The sequence below is a fragment of the Vombatus ursinus genome, unplaced genomic scaffold (genome assembly GCF_900497805.2).
Source record: "Vombatus ursinus unplaced genomic scaffold, bare-nosed wombat genome assembly UNPS02008639.1, whole genome shotgun sequence".
Lineage (NCBI taxonomy): Eukaryota > Metazoa > Chordata > Mammalia > Diprotodontia > Vombatidae > Vombatus > Vombatus ursinus.
In genome coordinates this window covers 1,994-29,302 of record NW_020948417.1, presented here as the reverse complement: position 1 = coordinate 29,302, position 27,309 = coordinate 1,994, and the positions used below count along the sequence as shown (strand labels likewise).

At 38.0% G+C, this 27,309-nt stretch overlaps 1 protein-coding gene across 1 annotated transcript; it reads right to left on the bottom strand.

The window, feature by feature from the left end:
* Positions 1-12,945: 12,945 nt before the first annotated feature.
* On the bottom strand, positions 12,946-26,174 carry LOC114034235 (DNA helicase MCM9-like; the record flags this gene model as incomplete). The annotated part of the gene is made up of 3 exons (XM_027849836.1): positions 12,946-13,278; positions 14,974-15,290; positions 26,055-26,174. Coding segments are annotated over 3 exons (530 nt in total), but the record flags the coding sequence as incomplete, so codon positions are not given.
* Positions 26,175-27,309: the final 1,135 nt, after the last annotated feature.

The following is a 27,309-nucleotide window of genomic DNA, read 5'->3' as shown; positions in this document are numbered from 1 at the left end:
GAACTTTGACTTTGTTGTCTTCTTCTGGTCATATGTTTTGATCTTCTTTGTCACCAAAGAAAGATTCTATGGTCTGACTTTTTTTTGTGCAGTTTGCTCATGTTCCCAGACAATTACTTGAGTTTTAAACTCTTTGTTAAGGTAAGTGTCTGTTTCCAGTGCGGAGCATGTACTGTCCCAAGTTTCGAGTGTTTTGTGCAGCTATTTTCAGAGATACTTCAGAGTAAATTTTCAGTTCTTCCAAGGTGGTATGATCAAGGGCGAGGTGTTTACTCCTTTCCTGGTCTGTGCTCTGGTCTATGAGTGACCACAAACACTCTTTTCTGCCTTGTAACTGTGGGAAGGATTCCCTCTCCACCGCCACCCAGGACTGTGACCTAGATTCAAGCATGGGCAAAGCAAGAGAATCCTGCCTCAGTGCCAGCAAAGAGATCCCTGCAATCCCCCTCTGATCAGCTGTTTGATCCCCCTACCGTCTGTGGGGGTCAACCGGAAGCAACCACTACTACTGTGACCACTGCCCTGGAGCTGCACTAGGGCCAGGGCTGGACCATGTTCCTCTCCCAGAGAGACACGGAGAGGCAGCATCCCAAAGATATGCCACCACTATCATAACAATGTTGATAGTAGCTAACATTTACATAGTGAGTTATGGTTTTTATTGGGCTTTACAAATCTAATTTGGTCTGTCTAAGAACCTTGTAGGATAAGTACCACAGGTATTAATTATTATCTTCCTTTTATAGATGAAGAAACTAAGATTGGGTTGTGTACCCACAACCTTTCCTTACTCCTGTCCATCATTATGCTTTATCTTTCATAGATGTACATTACACATGAGACATACCAACCCAGAGTCACTGGGACATTCAATTCAAATGTAGATTATATAATTTTTTATTAGTGATAATGGATTTATGCTGAGTTATCCACACTTTTTTTGGTTCCCCATGTCACAAACAATATATCCATTCTCAAGACAGCTGGAGCAGCTTTTCTCCATTAGAAGCTAATGGTTGGCATGGGAATCAAATTCACAATCTAACCAAACAAGCTCACTGGTCCAGATTTATCTGCATTTCTGTAGCCAAAAGCCCCTACGAACACATAGCAAAAAAACACAATCAAATAACTTTCATGCAAGAGGGTATACTCATAGAGAAAAGGGAGGGGAGAAGTACCAGAGACTCTTTACCTGGCTAGGATTTCAATATAGGTACAACAAGCTTTTCAATGTATTGTTCCCTTCCTTGGGTTAGGATTTTTAAAAAGTATTTTCTTTTTTTCCTTCTGTTTTTCATAGTTGTTATTGTTAAAGGCTAGGTTGATATTTTGAGTTAAAACACTTTGAGATAGTGTAGCTCAAGAGTTAGCCATAAAGTTAGAAGTCTTATTTCTGACTACTGCTACTATTGTGATTCTGGATAAGGCACTTAACCTTGAAAGAAACTCTCTTAAGACTATAAATTATAAGCAGAATTGTCCATCTGTGAGGAGCAGAGCTTATTATACCTGAAGAGTTCCTATCTGAATGAAATTAAAGATCCAGACAAAAGTAATAATAACTGGAATTCTTAATGAGGGCAGAGGTCACATTCTTATATGATTCCTTCTACATTCTACGAAAATAATGAAATAAAGCAAAAAGTTTTTTACTCCTAGAACAGACTTTTCCCCTAGACCATAATTTCCTTTTATGGGCATACAGTAACTTCTAACTGAAAATCTTACAGTAGCTTTTCAAGTCAAAATCCCAGTAATTTCCCACATTACAAAAGACATTTCTATCTCCTCTTCTTAGTTTACCCCAACAACTAACACTGGTTTAGAATACCAATCAACAATCATTTACTAAGAGCCTACAACGTTCCAGGTACTGTACTAGGCACTTAGTATACAAAGACAAAATACACAACAACCCCTGATCCCAGGGAGCTTCCATTCTACCAGAGAAGACAACACTTGTAGCTCGTTGATGCAGAATAGTGGTGTGAGGGCAAGAACAGGGTATGCTGGCAGAGACTGCAGCAGTAGCAGGGAAATTGCTGAGTATCCCAGAGTATAAAGCTGATGGATAGAACTACGATGCTCTGCTAGAGCGCTTAGGGCTGGTAGGGCAGGGGTTGCCAAACAAGCAGGTTAGAGAGCAGTCTTCTCAGCTCTAAATTAATTAAGTTTTTACCTTGTTTGGTGGTTAGATTTATTGGCCTATAGACATGGACGATACTTTACATCTTGTGCATAATTCCTATTTTAGAGAGTTTGTGAGGACTAAAGAAAACATCGAGTCCTCCATCTTGTTGGTGACATAGCCTGCCCCCTCCATACCTTTTCACTTTCCATTCCCCATGCCTATAATGCACTCCTTCTGAACTTTTACCTCATAGAATCCCTTACTTCCTTCAAGACTCACCTTAAGCATTTCCTTACATATGTAGCCATTCCTGATTGCTATTGCTACTCTTTCCCTAACTACCTTGTATTTAATTATCTTGAATTTGTTTTGAATTTGTTCTGCATGTTGTGTCTATGTACATGTTGCACACATTTATTTTCTATATACATATCTGTCTGTGCGAATTTAAGGAATATCACTTTTGTCAGCTGTGTGGAGCATGGACTGAACTAAGGAAAGACTTGGGGCAGGGAGAGCAATGAGTAGGCCATTTCAACTTGTTCATAAAATCTCACTGAGGAGGACATTGGAAGACAAAATGGTAAGAAAGCAGCTGAGAGAAAAGCAAGAACCCCAAGAAGAATGGATCATTCTGAGGATCACTTATAGATGAAACTGGAAGAAAGACAATGTGCAAGTGAAAAAAAAAGATTTGTCAAAATTTCTGTAATAAATTTTTTTTCTTGCAATGCTAGCAAAGTCACCACATTTGAACCGTAATATCACAGTCCCCAATATATTACATGAGGAATTAGAAATGGAACTAAGGAAAATGGAGATGGAAGAACCATTGAGCTAGAGCAGGCAGGTGCTAGAAGTCATACAATTTGGGAGGCACTGTGAGAACAATTCTCTATAGCTGGAAGGGAGGACTTGGTCGATAAAAACTGACTTTTAATAAAAGCGCTTACTATGTGCCAGGCAACGTGCTAAGCATTTGGGTTACAAAGAAAGGCAAAACACAGTTCCTGCTCTCAAGGACCTCACAGTTTGATGGGGGACACAACATACAAACAACTATGTACAAACAAGCTATATACAGGACAAATCAGAAATAATCAAAAGAGAGAAGGTGCTAGAATTAAGAGAGACCAATGCCAAATATGGTACTTAGAAAAAAAAAGTCTTAGACATAATACCTAAAAAAAAAAAAAGGAATTGGGGAAAATATCAAGAACTATGTATCCATATGTTTACTTCCCCATTATTTCTGAGAATCAAGGATATCTCTGAGAAGAATATAAGACAGGAAGAGAGGGGCTTTCACAAACAATATTCTACAGCATTTGACACCTTGACAATCTCACAGTTGACTGAAAGATGTCTGGGATCTAAAGCCCTTCAGTCAGGCTCCAAACTGGCTTTCCCAACTGATTATGTATCACTTCCCCTTACATGCTTTACATTCCAGCCAAACTGACCTACTTAATGCTTTCTGTACACATCATTTCATCTCCATGCCTTTGCACAAGCTGTCCCATCATACCTAGGACCCTCTCCTGCTTCACCTCAGATTCTTGGAACCCTTAATTCTCCTACAAAGCTCAGCTCAAGTGCTATCTCCTAAAAAGAGGCTTTTTCTGATTCCTCCTGCTGTAAGTGGCCCCACTCCTAAAAATAAGATTGTCCTTCTATCCACAGCACTTAGCATAGTGCCTGGTACATAGCAGGTGATAATTGCTTGTTGATTTGAATTGAAAGGCTAAGAATATGAAATCACATCAAGCTGATTGTCTGATGAGCATAAAAAAAGCATCTGATTTGATAAAGCAAATGCCACCTCAAAAGACTCCTTTAACAAAATGCCTCCCATGGATATGTCAAAATCATACATGGTTTCTTGAGATATATAAAAACATAACTGTTCACAGGCCTTGCAATATTGGTATCATGCAAGGCATAAAACAAGATAACATGCTCACTAAATGTGTTTGCCACTGTCATGAAAAATTTCTAGCACACAGTCCAAACGGATGAGAGATTATACCTGTGCATATATGTAATTGCAGGTAGGTGGCACAGTGGATACAGAACTAAACCAGGAGTCAGGAAAATCTGAGTTCAAATACTACCTTAGACACTTACTTAGCTATGTGACCCTAGACAAGTCTAACTTCTGCCTCAGTTTCTTCATGTGTAAAATGGGGATAATAATAGCATCTACCTCCCAGGGTTGTTGTAACATTTTTAATGACAATTTTTTTTTTGTGAAGTAATTGGGGTTAAGTGACTTGCCCAGTCACACAGCTAGTGAGTGTTAATGTGTCTGAGGCCGGATTTGAACTCAGGTCCTCCTGACTCCAGGGCCGGTGCTCTCTCCATTGTGCCACCTAGCTGCCCCTATTGTTGTAAGCATTTTTAAGCACTTCGCAAACATTAAAGCACTATATAAATCATCCTTCTCCTTTTTCTTCATAAAATACTACTATGGATGGTGAGAACCTCCAGATATTCCTATGTATGAATGACACTGTGCTGACTGCATAGAGCTCTAGAATACTGCAGAGTCTCTTAAATGAGATCCATAATTGGTTTATATAAATGGTCTTTTAGGAACAGTGTTAGAATTGTTAAAGCTTAGAATTAGCTGAGGTTGGTAAGGGAAGCTAAGAGCAATCAAAGTGTTTTGGTTTTGCAGGCTGGGGGTAGATTTTCCCTGTATTAATGTGAAAGCGTTTTTACAATCTCATTTTCAGTTTCTCCAGAAATGTTAAGAAATAATATATTTTTAGTCTAAGAACCTTTCTAGTCTTGTCCCTTTCGGAAGGTAGGTTAAAAGACAAAGCCTTTTTTAAGGAAATAGGTTAGGGGAGGCAACCAAACTTAAAACAAAGAGTTGTTCAGTCATGTCAACTCTTTGTGACCCAATTTGGGGTTTTCTTGGCAAAGATCCTGGAGTGGTTTGCCATTTCCTTCTCCAGCTCATTTCACAGATGAGGAAACTGAGGTAAAGAGGGTTAAATGACTTGCCCAGGGTCACACAGTTAGTCTGTGGTCAGTTGAACTTAGGAAGATGAGTCTTCCTGACTCCAGGCCCAGCACTTTATCCACTGCACCACCAAGCTACCCCAAAACAAAGAGTATATCTCTTATCCTTTTAAGATCCTAGTTTTTTCCTATCTCCGGAAGAGCTGAACTAGGACCTACCTTTCTCCATTCAGAATGGAGTGAGATACTGATCATAAAGAAAAGACCCTTTTCAATCATGGAAGAGACTTGGGGAAGGTAGGAAAGACAAGCATCAATTAAGAACCTACTATGTGCCGGGTCCTATACTAAGTACATTACCTATTTAATCCTCACAACAATCAAGATAGGTGCTATTATGATCCCCATTTTACAACTGAGGAAACTGAAAGAGAGTTAAGTGGTGATAAAGAAAAGGCAGAGCAGCTCATTTTTTATCTTGCTTATTTTTTCTGCCCAGGACAATGATTTCTGGACTAAACAAGAGTCAACAAATATGGCAAATAGGAGGATGATAACCAAGACAAGCAAGAAAATAGTCAAAGACCACTGAGCTCACCCTTGTTAAGTTCAAATCAACTGGGCCAGATGAACTGTATCCTCAGGTGCCAAAAGAACTGGCACATGTGATGGCAATCAAAGAAAGACCATGGAAAAGGAGGAAGCTGACATAAAACTGGAGGACAAACATTATCCTAATTTTCAAAAAACTGAAGAGAATGGAGTCTGCAAACTATAGACCAGAAAGTTTGATTTCACTTTCTAGCAAACATCTAGATGATTAAAAGGATGGTTTGTGAACATCTAAATAAAGAAGTAGTAACCAGAGAGAGCCAGCTTGGCTTTATCAAGAAGAGGTCATGCCAGATTAATTTTTACATTATTATTATATATTATATTAACTTTTATTTAGGTTTCTAGAATGTTAGAGCAGGGAGTGAAATGCTATAGATATAGTTTTAGATTTGAGCAAAGCTATTCTTGTGGAAAAGATGGGGTTGAAGGGAAATAGCCAGTAATAGCATAATTAGGTGGATTTAGAACTGGTTAAATGTCCAGACCCGAGGAAGTCACATTAATGGCTTAATATTAGTTTTGGAGGTGGTCTCCAGGGGAATACCTCAGGGACCTGTAGTTGGTCCTATGGTGTTTAATATTTTGATTAATGATGTTAGATTAGATATATCTTTTAAATCTGAAGTCAAAAGAAAGCTGGGTGGGATAGCTAATATACCGGATGACAGAACAAGGATTTAGAAAAATCTTGTTAATCTAGAATATTGGGTTAAATGTAATAGGTATGGTTAAATAGGAGTTCTGGGGGGGAAACTGGGAGGGTTCTAGCAGCCAGAAAGATCATTAAGTCAGGAGTATAACAGGGCAGCCAAGAAAATTAATTTAATCTTAGTCTACATTGAATTGAAAATTTTTTTTTGAGAAAAAAATTTTTTTTTAAAGGCAATTGGGGTTAAGTGATCTGCCCAGGGTCACACAGCTAGTAAGTGTCAAGTGTTTGGTCTGAGGCCAGATTTGAACTCAGGTCCTCCTGACTTCAGGGCCGGTGCTCTATCCATTGCACCACCTAGCTGCCCCCTTAGTCTACATTGAGCCACAGCTTCTAGGAATAAGAAGGTGATAGTCTCATTATACTCTGCCATGGTCAGACCATACCACATTGTGTCCAGTTCTTGGTAAAAAGGCATACTGTCTCTTTAAGGCCCCTTTCATAAAGAAGAAGGTGGGGAAATAAACATTTATTATATGCCAGGTACTATGCTAAGTGCTTTGCAAATATCTCATTTTATCCTCACAACCCAGTGAACTATTTTACACTTGAGGAAACTGAAACAACTGGAGATTAAGTGACTTGCCCAAGGTGACACAGCTAACAAGTGTCTGAAGCCATATTTTAACTCAAGTCTTCCTGACTGGCAGTTAATGATGAGAAGGGTAGAAAAGGGTTGTTTTTATTTTCCTTTTTTTGGTAAAGGAATTAATTTGTATTTATTGTCAATGGATGCAAGACAGTATTGCTGTTATGGATGTATTCTGATTACTAACATAAGTATAAAAAGATTTGTTTTGAACTGCTAAAATATGTATATTTAATTTACTAGAAACTAGAGAAATACTAAAGAAAGTTTCAACAGCACCACAGAAACATACTACCATGTTGAGAACGTCAGTCACAAACCATGTCACCTAATTTGCATACATGTTTTATGACTAGAGGACAAAACTAAGAAAACCAGCAATTATACAAACATTTAGATATTGGGGTATGATAGAAAAAAGGACAGTTGGATTTAACAGAGGACAATTTGGGAAACTGACTGTTTTAAGTAAAAGGTGAGTCACTGAGAGTTTGAATTCTCATTTAAGCCACTGAACACCATCCAGATGGTCAATAGGCATCCCACAAAACACAAGCAGATGGGGAAGAGGAACCTGTTTGAAGCAGTCAACTGAGAGGCTTCAGCTAAGTAATTCCTGATTGGCTGGAGGAAACTGATGTCATTGGTCGAGTTCCAGGGATAGCTATTGCACTACAGCACCACCTAGAGCTGCAGAAAGGTAACGCTTTTCATAAGGGCTTGTTTTCTGTTGCCACCTCTTGGATTGAGTAGAAAAAGCAGAGATTTCATAATTGCTGTGGTACCTTGGGGAATTGATATAAAGAGCGGACCTGAATTGTGTCAATGAGTTTCTTTCTGACTAATCAGGACAGCATCCAAATGAGTGAATAATTAGCTGGGCTGATCAGAGAGAGCCAGTTTGAGGAGCTTAGCAGTTGTCTGGCTGAAAAACTGCTACTCCCATTAAGAACTTAAAACCCTTTTAGTAGTGATAGTGGACTGCTAGGTGGCCCAGTGGATGGAGCACTGGGCCTGGACTCAGAAAGACCTGAGTTCAATTTCAGCCTCAGACACTTACTAGCTTTGTGGCCCTGGGCAAGTCACTTAATCTTGTTTGCTTCAGTTTTCTCATTTGTAAATAAGGCAAAGAAGGAATGGCAAAACTCTCCATTATCTTTGGCAAGAAAACCCCAAATGGGTTACAAAGAGTCAGACACAACTGAAATAACTGAACAACAAATGGTGATGGTTAATTGAAAAACTTAAAAAGCTATGTTGGAGAAGCATAGTACCTGGCTCATAGTAGGCACTTAATAAATGCGCATTGACTGACAAAAGTAAAGATGATTCCCCTGGCTGAAGAATGGTGAAGATCAATAACCAAGTAGTGAGTTGAGAAGCAGTTTTATGTGGTATGGATGTTTATGAATGGACCAGTAATACCAAAACCGGCAATTTAAAGCTGTGGTACCCTAAGCGTTAGTCTTCCTCCTTTATGTGTTTCCATGGTTCTAAGTGTGTGCCCAATTTTTACCATAGTCTTTGAATGCACTGAGTGTGTGGTATGAGTTTATATGGATATTGTGACTTCATTTATTCTTTATGTATTTACCTCCAATATTGCACACTGTGTGGATGCACTGTCTTCTGAATGGCTGATCGTACTGACAGAAAATGCATGAGATGGAGGCTCAAGATCTAAAGCAGTGAATACAACAAGTGTATCTACCCTCAACAGGGTTACCCTTAGAACCCTGAGAGAGTGTGAATATAATTGAGTGGTTGTTGTCTATCCTTTGCAACTTAGATTTGCTAAGATGGGAGCAGGTTGGAGGATCAAACTAAATTCAGAGAAATAATGGGGTTTTGACAAGTGTTGGACTTCCTTTGATGACATCACCCCATCTGGCTGTGCTCCACCAATACCACTTTTAAACAAGGGTAGAAATAAGCTGCAGTAGTCCAAAGGTAGGAACCTATGATTATAAAAAGAGGTTTAAGTTCATGCCACATAAGGGTTAAAGAAAATGGCTATTTTAACCTAAAAAAGACTTGAGGGAGGGTGTATGTGCGTGTGCATGTGTTTGTGTGTATCCAAAGGGTTCACGTGGAAGAGCAGTGGACTTGTTCTCTGGTCCCAGGAAGCAGAACTAGGAGTGGAAGTTGTAAAGGGGCAAATTTAGGTTTGATGCAAGGAAAAACTTTTCCTAAAATTAGAACTACCCAAAAGTATAATACATTGCCCCAAGATATAAACAGCTCTTTCCTCATTGAAATTCTTTAAGCACACCGGGCTACGTAATCACTTGTTCTATACAAGGTAGAAGGAATTCTTTTTTTCAGGTAAGGGCTGGACTAAATGACTTCTCGGCTGTCTTCTTAAATCTGAAATTCTGTGATTTACAGGTTGTACCTAACTATCCACTTAGGAAAATCAGTACTAGAGTGAACTCGACTATGGAAACTGCACAGTGCTTTTAATGACCCCAAGCTTCTCCCAGAAACCAAATCCCATCTTTTTAACATCCACATCCTCTTAACGACATTGTATTGCTGGGAGTCATGGAATAACATCACAGGTCTGAAGCATTAAAGTTGTACATCAGTCAAAGGGAAACAGATACACATGGAATGCAGGGGGAGTAGGAAGAGCACATGAGAGGATGTAAGTAAGCTGTAACACAGAGCACTGTGTAGGAGCAGTTGATTAAAGACAAGCATCAGAGAGATGTATGCCTAGAAGAGAAAAAGACTGGTCGTGTAACAGCAAGAGAGAGAGATAATCCCTGCTTGTATCACTCGTACCCAAAGTTAAAAGATGGAGGAAGGCCCTAAAACAGTGGGCAGACCTAAACATGCTCCCAAGTGCTGTCTGAATCCAATTAAAATGTAATTGGGAAAATTTAACAAAATAAATAAAAATACAAGAGAATACAGTTAATGTTATTATGTAGTTTTCTAAGTCAACATGTGGCCTGTAGGCTTCCTTATGATCTAGTGGCCTTCTTTCTATTTGAGCAGAGGATTTAAGAAAGGATATATAGAAGTCACACAGAATGAGAAGACAGAGATGGACTGTGGTCTGCATGGATGAAAGGAATACTCAGAGAAGATTCACAGAACCACTGAAATATCAACATTTTATGTCCCAAACAAGATTGGTAGCTCCTTGAAGGCAGAAACTATGCCTTATACTACTTCAATATTCCCTAAAGAACTTAGTATGGTTCTGAGAACATACTGAAGTTGGGAGAGAGCGAAAGGTCCTATAGAATGTTATTGGAGATAGAATCCTTTTTTCAATCAATAGCATTATGTTAGCTTATTTCCATTTCTAAGCTGACATCCCATCCTAACAATAGCTATGAAAAATTCCATTTGAACTGGAAAGTCTGACAAATGATGATTTCACAAATCTTTTTTTATTTTAGCACTGAATTATCAAAAATTTTATTGTTTTACTATGCTACCTACATGAAGTAGCTATTCTAAGTTATCTATACAATAATATTATGTATTTTAAATTAAATTTGACACGCTTTTCAAATGTGTTGGCGATAAATATATGCATACATGTGTGTATATATGCATATACATATAGATACATGCATTATGTCTATATCGGCAAAGAATGTTTTCTGGTCATAGATGCTTGGATTGGTGGCTTCCATGAAATGATATGGTTCCTAAGTAATCATTTTAATAAAACATCAGCTCAGGAGTTATTCACTGATCACCGGGAACAGTCAAGGGTAGAAGGAAGGACAAAATATTCTCTTTCAGCGTACTATAGGGGACATCTTAGATCATGCAAAAGGAAGCTGTGGATTAGGATAAAGTGACTAGACATGCTAGTTTTAAACCCCTTTTTGTTTGGACAAACTGTTCTATTTGCTTTTGGTGTGAATACATGGGAATTTAGGTAGAAGTTTGTAATATGCAAGTTGGAGAGGGGTAAGGGAAGTTGAAAGGTAATGAACAAAAAAGCCATGAAGATCTGCGCTATAGTTAAACTGTAGGTAGCAGGGTGTTTAAAGTAGAATAGCAAATCCTGCCTCTGAGGCACTTACCTCAGTAAGTGACTTTGGACAAGTCATGAGGTAGCTAGGTGGCTACCTTCAAGTGTTGGACCTGAAGTCATAAAGACTTCAAATCCTGCCTCAGATATTTACCAGCTACTGACCTAGTGCAAGTCATTTAATCTCTCTTAAGTCTCAGTTTCCTAATCTTTAAAATAAAGAAACAGCACCTACTCACGGGATTGTTGTGAGGATCAAAATGGGATAATATATGTACAGAGTACTTTGCAAACCTTAAAGCACCATATAACAACTAGCTATTACCATTAAGTCACTTAACCTTCCTGGGCCTCAACTTCTTCTGCTACAAAATAAGCAGAACTAGATGGACTCTAACCATCTATAATCTGTCAGCTTTCTCTGTTTCCCTTTTCCACCTTCATTTTTAATATCACAGTAGATTATCTCGCTGCTCAGTAAAGAGAACAACCTTTAGTGTGGTTCCTGATACTTGGTTTGGTCAGGGAAAGGGGAAAGGATCAGCATTTCTCCTATGCCTCCCCCTGGAGAGGTAGGAGTTAGGACTTGTAAGCATATGGGGGGAATGGAGATCCAGGTCTGACGGGAATAAATTTCCATTCTATTTCTTTAGCTGGAAACGTCAGTCCCAAGGGGACAGAAAATAGCAGGATCAGAAATTCAGAGCTAGAAGAGACTTTAAGAGGACCTCTAGTCCAACACTGTCCATTTATAGATATGCAAAGTGGGGCAACAGGAGATTGAGTGATTTGCCTGAGGTCATCCAAGCAAGTGTTAAGTAGCAGACCCAGGATTTTCACCTAAGCCCTCTGAATCTAAATCCTGCACTCTTCCCACTAGACCGGGCTGTCTCCCAGAATAATGACTATATGTGCTCTAATGAAGCATAAAAAAACCTTCAGATCTGTTGTCTTAGAGCTGGTACTATCTCCTCAAGACCTTCAGTAAATTCCATAGAGCGGGGAGCGGCGATGGCCTCTAAGGAAGAAGGAAATGTGCAAAGGTGACTAGGTAGATGATCATTTACTTACTAATTCTCGTTTAGTTACACGGAAGGTTCTTTTGGAAGTTTATTACTCTGCTAGCCCTGAGATTAGCTCTGAGCTGAACAGTGCCTTATTTATGTTCTAACTCCCATCAAATGAAGTAAACATTCTTTATAGACATACACACATACACACATATATGTATATATCCAGCCCCACTCCAGAAATCACCGACACAGCATGTGAAAAAAGCAAATTTTATTTAAAATATCTGAGAGTGCATTCAAATACAGTTAAAATAGAAAAACAAAACAGCATTTACTCTCTCAGGCACTATGGTTCTTAACTAATATCCTTCAATTTACTGGTTTGAAAATACAGTCTATAGCTAATGTGTTCTTAATGTAGGTCAAGATTTTTTTAAAATGTGGTTTCCTCCTGTATAGAACACCAAAAGACTTTTTTTCAAAATGTATAGAAATGATGTAGTAATTTTAAACTTCTTCCAAACTTATTAAAAGTATTCTTTTAATAATGAATGTACTAACAGGAATCCTCAAAGCCTAGAAAGCAATGTTTTGATCCATCTTGAATGCTTATCTGATAAATCTCCAAGTGATTTACCACAACCTTCACTCTGAAGTATGTCAAAATTCTACACAGTAAATCTACAAGCATTTATTAAGCACTGACTATGTACTATGTGTTATTTGCTGGGCAACGGATGGCACAGAGGAGAGATTACAGTGCTTACAGTCAGGAAGACCTGAGTTCAAATCCAGCCTCAGACAATAACTAGCTGTGTGACTCTGGAAAAGCCATTTAACCTGTCCGCCTCTATTTTCTCATTTTAAAAATAAGGACACTACCAGCACCTACCACCCAGGGTTTTTGTGAGGACAAAGAAATATTTGTAAAGTGATTTGCAAAGCTTAAAGTGCTATATAAATGCTAGCTATTATTACTACCGTTATTGTTACTGGCCTCTAAAGTCAGCTCTAAATCTACGATCCTATGAAGCCTTTACTTCACTTCTCCCATCTCCACCCCTGATTTCCACCACCCCCACATAAGGGTTAATAATTTCAAAGGTTCTGGAAAATGAAAAGTTCTTTGCAAAAAGGGCATATAGGAAATTCCCCTTAATTCTCACCAGATTTACAACTGTCTACTAAGTCATCTTCTAGGACAACTTTCATAGATCGTGGAATACTTCCCACAGATAGCCTTTGGACCTAAAGGAGGAAAAAAAAGAAAAAGGATATTTAATAAGTTTACATAAAAAGTCAGCCTTGGGAGTCAGGAAGACCTTGGCTCAAGTCTGTCTTTGACATACAATCTTTTATATGTATTGTCTATGTCATCTTTAGTGACCTGGGCAACTCTCTAAATATATAAATTGCAGAATAGCTGGTTATCTGCATTGGTAGAGGGAGTTCAAGACCAGGAGTTTTCCCAAACCAATGAAATCACAGATCTGGAACAAAGGAAAAAATGCCATCTGGTTAAATCCTGATAGTTCTATTTGTCAAACTAAAGAATCCATTTCTCAAAGAACTGTTTGTCTAATATGAATCACAGTTAATTTCAAAGTTGAGGATTTTTTTATGGTATTTTTATTTCAAAATGTTTCAAGTTCCTACTATGTGTGAGGCACTGCAATAGATATTAGAGATACAAAAATATGACATGGTTCCTGCTCCCAAAGGATTCTAAACTAACTGGAGCAGAGAGAAAAAGCAGGAACAAATTTTATATATATATGGAAAAGGTCCAAGAAAAGTGCTCTGAGAAGTCTTAGGATGAGGAGATTACCTTCAATTGTGGAAGATGGAAGGCTTCATAAAAGTAGGATCTTATTTGGATCATGAACTGAAGGGAAGAACTTCAAAAGAGGGGGACGAGAAGGAAGAGTCCATTACAGGCAGAGGGGCAGCATAAAGCACGGGCAAAGAGATGGAAGAGGACAAGACAAAATGGAATACGTAGGACACAGCAAGGGAAATGGTATGACATAAGGCCAGAAATGTAGCCTCCAACCAAGATCAAGAATTTATGCTTTATTTGATAGGAAATGAGAAGCTGGTTTTTAAGAGAAGGAAGAGTGACAATCAAATAAAAAAATTATACCAAGACTATTTAGGAAGAAATTAAAGATAAGTTAGAGAAGGGACAGACTGGAGATAGTAAGACAAGTTAGGAAACTGTTATAACAGCCTAGATGAGAAGGGAAGAAGATAAGGGCTAGGTTAGGTGGGAATAAAAGAGAGGGGAAATCATACCAAATTAAGGTCTCAAAGTTCACTAAAGCTATAGATGAATCACTATATAAACATTTTGTTTCAAAGAATACTGAAAGCTACATGAGGGCAGAGATTGTTTTAAATGGAGGGATGGGTGTGTCCCTGGCACCTAGCCCCACACCTGGCACATAGCAGGCACTAAGTAAATGCTTGATGATTGACTGATTCCCTCAAGGACTGTTGTTGCCTTTCTTTGAATTCCTTGCCTAAGTGCCTGGCACATAGTAAGCACTCAGTAAGTGCTTAATAACATGCTTTACATGTATTATCTCATTGATTTCTCAAAACAACTCTTTGAAGTGCTAGTTATTATCATCCCCCTTTCAAAGATGAAGAAAATGAGGCTGAACAATGGTCACCCCTTAATAAATGTACGAAGCTGGATTTGAACCCAGGTCGTTGTCATCATCATCTTCTCCATCATCGATACCATTTATATAGCATCTACTATGTACCAGGCACTGTGCTAAGCATTTTACAATTATTATCTCATTTGAGCCCAGCTCTCTATCCCCTTAAAAAAAAACAAAAAACAAAACAGCAGGAGCTTTAATATAATTGAGAGTAAAAAATGATTCTATTTCTTCAAATTAATTTATGTCCTTCCATATTTCCCAGTTTTCTTACCTGTTCCTGAATTTTTATTTCTTGATAATCTCTACAGCGTGTAGGAGAAGAAGATGAGCCTGACAGACAAGTGAATTTAGAAGAATTGCAGCCTTCTTTGTTGGGGCATGATGATGGACGGCAGAATGTATAATGCTGCTCAAAGTCAGCTTTGACCACAAAAATGTGTTTGCACTTGTTACACATGTAATCCCGTTCATACTCCAGAACCTTCACCATACTGGTACGAATGACTGTCCCAGTGACAGATAAAAAGTGTCCCACATCTTTGGTTTTAGGAATACGCTCCCTCATCAGTTCAGGACAGACAGGTAAACCTGATAAGGGAAAAGAATCAACAATCACTTCATCTTGTGATGTCTTACTATATATGAAAAGTGTACTATTCAAATTCGGGAGTGATATTCTATTGATCTCTCTCAAGCAAAAATGTCTTTGTATTTTGCTTAAGGAATAACTAAATTAATCTGAAAAGACTCACAGAATCAATTTCATTAAGAATACAGAAATCACTTCTTTCACAACATGATTAATGTGGAAATATGTTTAATACGATTGCATAAGAATGACCTATATCAGACTGCTTGCCGTTGGAGAGGGAAGGAGAAAAATGTGGAACTCATAATCTTATAAAAATGAATGCTGAAAACTATCTTTAAATAGATAAAATAAATAAAATAGAAAAACTTTAATAATTATTATATTAATTAATATTAAATCATATTAAATATTAATATTAATAATAATTAATAAAAATGAATGCTGAAAATTATCTTTAAATAGATAAAATAAATAAAATAGAAAACATAAAATACTATTAACAAAATTAAAAAAAAAAAGAATAGAGGAATCACTTGAACCTTTTATTTTCAAAAGCGAAACACAGATTCTAAAAGCCTATAGCTAGTTTTTTCAGTGATATAAATGTAATGAAATCTAATACTCTGCAACTTCAAAAACTTAACAGAATTTTGCAAGGGAGTGTTGCTACTTCTGAAAGAACAAGGCCTGGGTTTGACAAATATATCTCCCCTCCCTTACAGAGGACTAATATATTCCTTATGCCCCCAAACATTACAACAGTCAATGATTTAGTCACTGAACTACCAAACTGAGTAACAATGTGTTAACACTTTGAATAAGAAAATGGCATTCAATGTTCTCAAAAGCTATTGTTTCTTTTGGTTTAAATCAACAGTTTCTGCATAAATTTGATTGCATGTTTTTACTAACTAAGCAGAGAAAGATTTGCATTAATTTACAGGTTTACCCTTGGTATCACCTTTCCCTTTCACAAGCTGATTTTTTTTATCCTTCAGAAAGCAAAGGCAAATGATACTGTGGAGAGAGCTACAGAGCTTCATGTGCTTAATGAAGAATGTAGTACGAGAATGAAAAAAAGAGAAGAAACAAAGAGCAGGAAGGACACCAGTAAGGTAGAATGCATTCAACATCCACTTTATTCATTTTTCATTATTGTCCCTGGCATACATATGTCTTTGAAAGCATTTCTGTGTGTTAATAGTAATGCTGTTAATTCAGTAAATCCACACTGGGATTTCTTATAATACAATTGAATAGAAACACTACAATTCACAGAACTTTTCCTTGAAAATAGGCTCTGTTCTAACATTCATACAACTTCTATTCTAGGCAGGGCATCATCTCTCAGTTTCTTGAATTGTGTACAACCCCCAAAACGGTGTTTGTTGCTTGCTTTACCTAATCAGAAAAAATAATGTCAACATAGCTCAACAGTTCTGGTAGAGTCTTAGTTACTTTTCCTTTGTTCCCCAGACTTTTCACTGAAGTGTAGGAGTTAATAACAATTTAAAAATAATTTTCAAATAGTCACCAAATGTCCTCAAATATAACGGCTGATTGATACTAAAATAAAAAAAAACTGTGATATTTAATCAAAACTATTTTCTAAAATATCTGAAAAATTTTCACATTATTATTACTAACATAATTATTACTTCTCACAATTCTTATGACAGAAGAGAGAAAGGAAGTAAAAAGATGGAAAAAAACACAAATGAATTAGAATTTCTCAAATTGGCCAATACTCTGTTTGGAACACTGACTCATGAAGCCCCGTTCTTGTTTCCTACAAGTTTCTTCATTTAAACTCTCCTTAATCACTGCTTCCAGTGTAAACCAATTTGCTTAGGACTTTTTATAAGCCTTGAATTCATATTCTCTCCCTAACCTAAGTTTGCTCTCCCCAATTCATCCCCTCTACCATGCCTTGTGGAATCCCTGTTCCACTGTAGGCAAATTCCCCTTAATCTCAGAACTTTTCCTTCTCTCTTTCCTTCATATCATTATCTTAACTGAAACCTGTTTCTCTCCTGAAGATAACATTCTCCCATGTCTACTCCTGTTGAGAGGAAGAAGGATCAGTCCAATTGAATGTAAGCTTCTTGAGGGGTGGGACAGTTTCATTTTTTTTCTTTGTATCCCCAGAGTTCAGCACAGTACCTGGTATTTAAGAAATGGTTCACAGAATCTTAGTTTTAAAGCTGGAAGAGACCTCAAAAGCTAGCTAGTCTAACCACTTTCAGGTGAAAGAAATGGTGAAGACCCCAGGAGATTTAGTGACTGGACCTGAGATACACAGGGAGTGGGGGTTTGAACCCTGGTCCTCTGATCTCAGAGTCCTCTAGAATCACAGTTAATCACTGTATTGATCAGAGTTCCTAAGTCTTTCAAAATTTTCATTTTTACAACGTTGCTATTATAGTATAAATTGTTCTCCTGGTTCTGCTCACTTCACTCGACATCATCAGTTCAAAGTAAGGTTTAAGGGAAGCCCTTCTCACCCCAACCCTTCTTTGTCTATATAAACTTATACTTGCATCCCTTAAAAAGAAGCCTTTCTCCATTCCTTCTCCCACCTTTTTTAATGTATCTTCCTGCCACACACACATATACAGTCCCTTTCTTTCTCCTTTTAAGACAAAACATAACAGAAACCACTCCCAGGCCCTCCATCTTATTTGATTCCTTCTACGACCCCTGCTACTGTCACTGTTCTTACAGGACTCTTGGATCGTTTTCTTTCCTATCTCTACTCCCACCTTGAAGGTCAACACTTCATCCTTACAAAGTCTTTTTGATTGTTCACTTGTATTTACTTTTTTATGTTTCTCTTTACTCCTGTGTTGATATTTAAAAGTTTCTAATAAGCTCTAGTCTTTTCATCAGGGACTCTGGGAAGTCTTCTATTACATACCATTCCATTCCATTCCACTGTAAAGTTATACTGTTTTGCTGGGTAAAATTATTCTTGATTGTAGGCCTATTCCTTATGTTTTTTGGAATATTGTATCCCATACTCTCTGCTCCTTTATGGTTACAGCTGCTAAATCATATGTGATCCTGACTATGGTTTCTCAGGGCTTAAACTCTTTCTGATTGCTTATGGTATTTTTCCTTTGACCGGAAACTATGGATTTGGGTTATAACATTCTTAGGAGTTTTCTTTTTGAAGTTCTTTCAGAATGATCAATGGATTCTTTCTTTCTTCACTTTGTCCTATTTTTCTTTCATGGTGTCTTGAATATGATATCCAGGCTCTTTTTTTTTTGGTCATTGCTTTTAAAAGGTAGTCCAATGATTCTTAAATTTTCTCTACTTGATCTGTTTTCCAGGTCAATAATTTTTCATATGATAATTTACATTTTCTTCTACTTCTTCAATCCCTTGACTTTGTTTTACTATTTCTTATCGTCTCATGTAGTCATTAACTTCTGTTTGGTTCATGCTACTTTCTAGAGAAACTGTTACTGTTTCCAATTTTCATTTCAGGTCTCTCCTCTGTAGCTCTTATTTCTTTCATTTTCTTAATCAATGAAAATCCATCTTCTCTCCCACCCATGTCCTCTTCTCCCCCAATGAGAAAGAAAGAAAACCAAAACTCCTGTTACAAATCCATACAGTTGAGCAAAACAAATTTCTACCCTGGCCATGTCTGAAAAAATGTCTCAATCTGCAATCTGAGTCCATCACCTTCACTGTGAGGAGGTGGGTAGCATGTTTCAGAAACTCATTTCTTTTCCAATTCTTTCCTTTGGTTTCATTTTATGATACCTTTTAAATTCAACTTTTAAAACTCTTGCATCATTTCTTCTAGGAAGTCTAATTGCTTTTGTGGGCAAGCAGTGTCATTTTTTCCCCAGAGATCTGTTTAAGACAATCCAGCATTGATGGACTAGCTGAAAGCTCTTTTGGTGCTAAATCTGTGAACACGGTCCCTCTGGGAGGCACCCTTGTGCTGCTTTCCTAAGTGGGGCACCAAGTCCAAGATCTACTCTGGTTGCATGCTAGGGGTCCTGGGTACTGAGCCCATGCTCCTGGACCCTCTGGGAGACCTCTCACTGTAGGCTTGGGCTTGGGATTAAGTCCATGATCAGCTCTAGGCATATTAGTGCTACTAGCCTAGCTCAGAGCTTGGGGCACTGAGTCTTTTTTAGTCCCTATTTACAGGCCTGGGAATCCTGAGTTTGAGTTCCACTCTGGGCTGACCTCTCTCAAAGCTTTGTATGACTCCATGCTGTTGGCTTGGGCCCAAGGTTGAGTTTGTGGTCAGCTTTGTGCTCTGAGCTTTGGATGCTGAATCCATAAATCTGGCTCTCCCTTGTTTTACAGTTTCTGGCTTGGTCACAACTATAAATTGAAATTTGTGATCTTGGACTGGAAAAATGACCCACTGTAGCTTCCCCTTCTTTTTCCCAATCACTGCTCTGTCCAACAGTCTTCTTAGATCATTACTGGAGTAGTTGTAAGGGCAGCTAGGTTGTACTGGTCTCTCCTATTTTTCAAGCTTGGCCGGTCTCCTTTCTTTCCACTCTTAGTGCTACCACTGTAGTCTAAGTTCTTATCATTTCATGCCTAATTCCTGAAATAGACCTCTACATCCTTCCCCTGCCTCCAATCATTTCCCTTTCTAAGCTAACCTTTTCTAGTAGATCCAAAATACCACCACCAGATCAATCTTTCTAAAATTTTTTTAATCTTTAAATCTTTCTATTTAATCATGTCACTCTCTTGCTCAAAATTTTTTTTATTAAGAGTCAGACAACTGAAATGACTGAACAACGAAATTGCTTACAAGATAAAATACAACTCCTTAACCTGCCACCCAAGCCTCCCCTCAATCCAGCTGCACTCTACTTACCCAACCTTATCTCCCCACATTCAAGAAGATCAATGAATCAACACACATTTATTATTATATTATTATATGTCAGGAACTGTTAGAGATGCTGATGACTTCTCTGTTCTGGTCAACCTAGGCATGCTCCTCCAAAAATTATGTACTGTCTAGATGCCAAGACTAAAGTCATACTTCTTCCAACTGAAATGTCCTTTCTCCCCATCTAAATCCTATCCATCCCACAGATCCCAGCTCAAGTTTTGCTTCTTTTGCATGACTTTCTTTAACAGATCCATTCACCCACTAGTTTCCTCCTCTTCTCAAATATCAAATCAGGTATTATTAGTTAACTGCTTCACTTGTGTATAGTATTTTCTGAAGTGGGTTGTTTGTTGATGTATGGCAGGTATAACATATTATATTCTTTTGTGTTATATACAATGTCATTCATAGAATCACAGAATTTGAGAGTTGCAAAAGACTTCAAAGTCCACCTAGCCCAATCCATACATAAAAAGAATCTCCCACAAAGAGAAAGAATATATTAAACAAGAAATCATATAGCATCTGCCAAAAGATCTTTAAGGAAGGAGAACCCACAAAATCTCTAGGTGATACATTACATTTTTGAATAGGAATAATTGTTTGGAAGTTTTTCCTGAAATCAAACCTAAAATTGGCCTCTCTGAAACTTATACCGATTGCTTCTTGCTCCGTCCTCCACAGACACATGGACAAAGCACATGACAACCTTTCAAATACTTGAAGATAGCTATCAAATTCCTCAAGTCTTCTCAGGCTAAACAAGCCCCATCTCTTCAAACGATTCGCATATAGCATGGATTCAAGACCTATCAGCATCCTGGCTGTCTTCCTCTGAACACTCTCCAGCTTGCCAATATCCTCCTTAAACCATGGTGCCCAGAACTGAACACAATACTCTAGAAAAAGTATGACAAGGACAGAGCACAGGGAAACTATCACTTCCCAATTTCTAAAAGCTAGTCTTCTCTTGACTTCCACATAATGATTCTGAAGTTCACCAAAACCTCCAGATCTTTTTTAGAATGCCTATCAAACCATGACTGCCCCATCTCATACTTGTGAAGTTGATTTTTATATTCAAGAGTAAGGCTTTATGTTTGTCCCTATCAAATTTCAACTTCTTTAATTTAGTCTAATGCTTTAGCTTGTCAATATCTTTTAACATCCTGACTGTTAGCTAACATGTTAGCTATATCTTCCAGCATTGTGACATCTGCAGAACTAATAACAATACCATCTCTGGCATTATCCAAGTCACTGATAAAAGTGTTAAACAGCACAGCACCAAGATTTCTCAGGTATTCTACTAGAGACCTCCTGCCATGATGACATGAAACCATTAATAAATACTCTCTTTAAGTATGATTGTCACCCAACTAGTTCAGAGTCTTTTTATTTAATCTATATCTCTCTGTCTTCTCCAAAAGAATAGTATAAGATCCTTTATCAAAAAAGTTTTTCTAAGATCTGGGTTAACTACATTCACAGCATTTCCTTCAACTATTAGTTTAGTAATCATATCAAAAAAGTTAATGACATTAGTTTGACATGTCTCAATTCTTGATGAAGCCATACTGGCTCTTTGTAATCACTGCTTCCCTTTCTAAGTATTCACCAATCATCTTATTAATGATTTGTTCTAGAATTTTCCTAGGAAACAAAATTCTCTATTACACAGTTTGTACTCTGTTCTCTTCTGCTTCTTAAAAACAGGCTCCCACCTATCTTTCCTTTGAACCATTTGAAATTTTCTTTCCCCAAATCTAGAATGTATGCCAGACCATGCCCAGATCTTCCTTCCTTCTCCATCACAAATTCTAGGGGAATGCTCACTTACCCTGGGGTTCCTTATCATTTCCATCCTAGCAAACAATTATTCCCTGTTAGTGACAATCAGCTCTAGGACAGAATTTCCACTTGTTGCTTCCTCCATCTTTTGAAGGATGAAATTACCACTAAAGTAAGGCACATGGTATATGCTTAATAGAATACATGAGGAAAAAAATGACTAAAAGGTCTGGAAAAGAAGAAGAAAGAAGAAACTACTGGTCAGGGCATAAAACTTGGGAGGAACAAAACCACTAGAAGTTGCAATGTAAAAATTATCTTCCAATAAAAGATAATCTCTCAACCTTTGGGAATTTGATTCACCCTTCAGTGGAACCATTAATCTTAAAGCTCTCCAAACTAACTCCTTTTTGCTTAGTAGGAAAAGAACCTGGGTATAACATTAATATCAGTTGTAACCTGAGATTTCACCTCATACCCAGCAAAATGACAAAGATGAAAAATCTATGATATAGAGGACCATGAAAACAACATGAACCAAGGCACAGTGAAATAAGTAGAGCCAGGAAAACAACATAAATAATAACTACAATAATGTAAATGAAAAGAACAACAAAACAATCCAAACTGAATAATGAAAATCATAATGACCAAACTTGGTCCCAAAAAGAGAAATGAGAAAGATGGGAAGATAAGAAAGATGAGAAAGCTTCTGCTTCTTTGCAGGGAAGCACACATGGCTGTGACTATCAGACTTTTTTCATACATAGATTAGTTTATTTTTGTTTTAGGTGGTTTTTTTTTCTAAGTCAGAGATCTTTATTTGATGTCTAGCAGCCTCTTATTTTTTAGATTTTGGGGAGGTTGCTTTTTGGGCTCATGCTTTCTGGGCTGGCCTCTTCTAGCCTTAGGCATTCAGATCCTTCTAAGCTGGGCTTCCTTTAAGCTCTTGACTATCTTAGTGGGAATTTTCTTGGTAGGGACCTTTGGCAGAGGCAGGTGCTGTCTCCTAAGCTACTCCCATCTTAAGAGATGTCTTTGGAGCAAATATCTTTTGGAGCTTCTTCACACTACACTTGATATTTGTTTCACATTATTTTGGCCTTCATTACTTTTAAAAAATCTCTCATTTTGCCTTTCCTTTCTTTAGCTGAAATCTTCTTGGCCTACCTTGTAGCTGTCCATTTTGAATTGATAGTTTCTTCCAAACAGCCTAGACATATTTCTTTCTTTCTTTTTTTAGGCAATTAGGTTTAAGTGACTTTCCCAGGGTCACACAGCTAGTAAGTGTTATATGTCTGAGGCGGGATTTGAATTCAGGTCCTCCTGACTTCAGGGCCAGTGCTCTATCCACTGTGCCACCCAGCTGCCTCTAAAAGGGGGAAAATCCTTAGGACTTACTTTTTTGCTTAGGCAATTGGGGTTAAGTGACTTGCCCAGTGTCATACAGCTAGTAAGTGTCAAATGTCTAAGGCTGCATTTGAATTCAGGTCCTCCTGATTTCAAGGCCAGAGCTCTATCCACTGCACCACATAGCTACTCCTCCAGACATATTTTTGATAAGCACCGTGTGGGACTTGAAAACAAAATCTGTGAGATGCATACACGTGAATGGCCTAGCCTGCCTCCTCACAATACTGCAAGGTATCAACACCAAAGCTCTGTTCTGATGATGATGATGATGATGATGATGGTGGTGGTAATGATGAGGATAATGAATAGCAGCTGGCATTCATGTGCTGCTTTAAGGTTTATAAAGCACTTTACATACATTATCTCACATGATTTTAACAACCACCTTGTGAGGTAGGCACTTTTATCAAAAGTACATTGTACAGATGAGGAAACTGAGGCTGAAAACAGTTAAACGAATTACCCAGAATCATAAATCTAGGAAGTGTCTGAGACAGCATTCCAATTCAGGTAACTTGCCCAGGGTTACACAGCTAGTAAATACATTTGATCCATTCTGACACTTGCCTCCAGCACCTATAATAGCTACAATTTGTCAACATGTGACTCTAATGAAACCACCAGCCAATTTCTACTTAGTACTTGAATATGGGCTGTGTGGCAGGCACACAGTTAATAAACTATTAACTGTTCTGAACCCCAGGTTTTTCCTTTCTAAGTAAGGGACCCAATCAGAGTACACTGTCCCAGATAACACGTGCTACCTAGGAAGGCAGCACCCAGGCCCTCTCCTCTCCTCCCACGCAAGCCTGGGGTTGGCACTGGGATGAGCTCAAGTACCAGGGCTAAACTGGTTAGTTCTGTTTAAATTTTTTCTTCCTTTTAAAAAATTCTTTATTGTAATGAATGGCTCTCTAGGACAACGTGGGAGAATGATACAGTGGGAAATGTAGAAGTAAAAACAAAACACATCATTAATTTTCTTTTTAAATTGAGGGTGTAATGGGGCAGCTAGGTAATGACTAGCTGTGAGACCTTGGGCAAGTCACTTAACCCCAACTGCCTTAAAAAAATAAATAAATAAATTGAGGGTATAATCTTTGACAAGTTACTTCATCCTTTTGTGTTTCAGTTTCTTCTGAATAGTTTCATCTGTAAAATGGATATAACTTCCATACCCATTATAAGAATATTTTAAACTAGAATACATTTGATTTACATTCAATCTGCACACATGGAATTTAAAATTATACAATAATCAAAGTGGTTTGCCCTAATATGTAGTTTATGCTCCTCCAGGTCACTTGTATGCATTCATTTCAAGATCTGATCAGTTCATTTTATTCTGCGTAATGAAGCAACTGTATTAAGACATGACAATGATAATTAAGGGAAAGACATTTTTGAATTTTCAGCTCTTTTTTTTTTGTTGTTTTTAAGACTTGGATCTCACAGTTACTTTAAATCAAATTTATTAAAGAAAGACTTGAAATATTCTGGGAAAAACTGATCTTTCTCTCTCACACACAAAATCCCTTCAAATAAGAAGGTTGTGATGAACATTAATTATACTAATCCTACTAATGTCTAATTGCATATATTCTTCAGATTCTACAATGAGGCAGAAAAATGTCAAATCTCCAAGGTCAGACACTAAGCCATTATAAGAGCTGAATATAAAAACTGTTAATACTCTTTGGCATGCAGGCTATCAGGACAGAGGAATTACAAGCATTTCATAAGTTTTATCGTGTGTGCTAATGACAGAAGTACATCCATCATTTTAGATAGCATATAAATGTCATTTCTCCCCCATTTACTTCCCTCTTCTCTTTACATTTCAACACCTTTCACAGAGAATCACAGAATCTGAGTTGGAAAGGCCCTTAGAGGTTATCATCATCTTAACTGACATTCACAAAGCAATTTAAGGTTTACAAAGTACTTGACATTCTTTTTAGCCTCACAACAATCCTGTGAAGTAGATATTATCATCCCCATTTTAGGGACAAGAAAACTTCATAATGAAGCGATTTTCCCAGGGACACACAGCTTGCAAATAACACAGGTAAGTCCTCCTAACTACCAGTCAGTCAATCAATCAACAACCAAGTGGCTACTACAGGCTCTCAGCACTGCACTAGGAGCTGGTGATACAATGGGGAAAAAAAAATGGAAATCTCTGACATGAAGGAACTTGCATTCTAAAGCAGGTGAAAACGTGTACACATACTTGTAGTATATGCACAATAAAATGCAGGGTAATGGGGTGAGGAGGCACTAGGAACTCAGGATCACAAAAGGTCTCATATATAAGAGATAGTGTTTGAGTTGAGCTTTGAAGAAAATCAGGGGTATTTCAAAAAGCAGAAGTAAGGAGGAAGAGCATTCCAGGCAGGTAGGAGAGCCTGTGCAAAGGCAGAGCTGGGAAATGGAACGTCATGGGTGAGAAACAGCAAAAAGGTCAGTGTGGTTGGATCTAAGAGTGCACAACAGGGAGTTATGTATAATAAATAACCCCAGAAAAGGAAAGTTGAAGCCACATTGTAAAGGTCTTTAAATGTAAGCAGGGGAGTATAATATAATCACAACACATCAATGCCTGCTCCTACTGTGGTGCTTACATGCTTTCCTATCAAAAAATAAAACAAGTGAATGGAAAGGGCTTACTCACCAATCACTGCCCGAAGGTAAAGCTTGCTTGCTGAGGGCCCCTGCTGCAGCCAGGAGGTAGAGGGGGAGAGGAGAGCCTGTAGCTGCTGCAGGGTACCTGAGCTGGTTAGGTCAGAACCATCTTAAGGGGCCCATTCCCACAGCAGTCCCACAAGAGCCTGGCAGCAAGAGGTGGGCAAAAAAGTGGAATGTTGAAGGTGGTGGTACAGCTTTACTGGAGACAGGCTTATGATTGGCTATGGGAAGGGAGGGAAGAGGGGTTATAACCTTTCTTTCCATCCTCCAAATGACTGATCAAATGCCCCGTGGGTCATTCCACAGCCCTCATTTGGAGTCTACTGATTTACTCCACATCCTTCTATCTTTGCCATATGAATATCATGAAAGACTTTAATAAATGTTTCATCAAGCTATGTTTACAGCATTCCCCTGTAGTAACTGTCAAGAAAGGAAATAAGGTTGGTCTTTCACGATCTGTTTGTGGCACAGTGGCTACAGCATGGACCTAGAGACAAGAAGATCTGAATTCAAATCTCCCTTCAGATACTTTCTAGCTGTGTGACCCTGGTCAAGTCACTTAACTGTCCACTTCAGTTTCCTCATCAACAAAATGGTAATAATAATAGCACCTATCTCCCAGGGTGGTTATAAGAATAAAAGGAGATATCTGTAAAGTTCTTTGAAACTTAAAAGCACTATATAAACGGCAGCTATCATGATTGCAATGATGATGATGAAACCAAGCTGTTTTGTTTTTTACAATTACTGCTTCCTTTCTAAGATGTTCTCTAACCATTCTTTTGGTAATACACTCTAGAATTTGGCCAGGAATCAAAGTTACATTCACTGGCCTATAGCTTGCAGATTCCTCCCTCTCCACCCCCACCCCCTCCTGGCTTTCTTTTTTAGCATCAGGACATTTTCTCCTCCCCAATCCTTTTTTTTTCCTAACACCTTATTAATTAATTAATTTTCATTTATTTATTTATCATTTATTCACTTCCACAAGATTTGGAGTTCCAAATCTTCTTCACATCTCTCCCCAAGACAGCATGCATTCTAAATACTTTCCTCTAATCTTGCCTCCCTTTTAGTGATCACCCCCCCCATCTCTTATCTCCTTCCCCTTCTATTTTCCTATACAGAAGGAAAGATTTCTATACCTCTTTGCCTGTATATCTTATTTCCCAGTTACATGTAAAAATAATTTTTTCATTTTTAAAACTTTGAGTTCCAAATTCTCTCCCTTCCTCCCT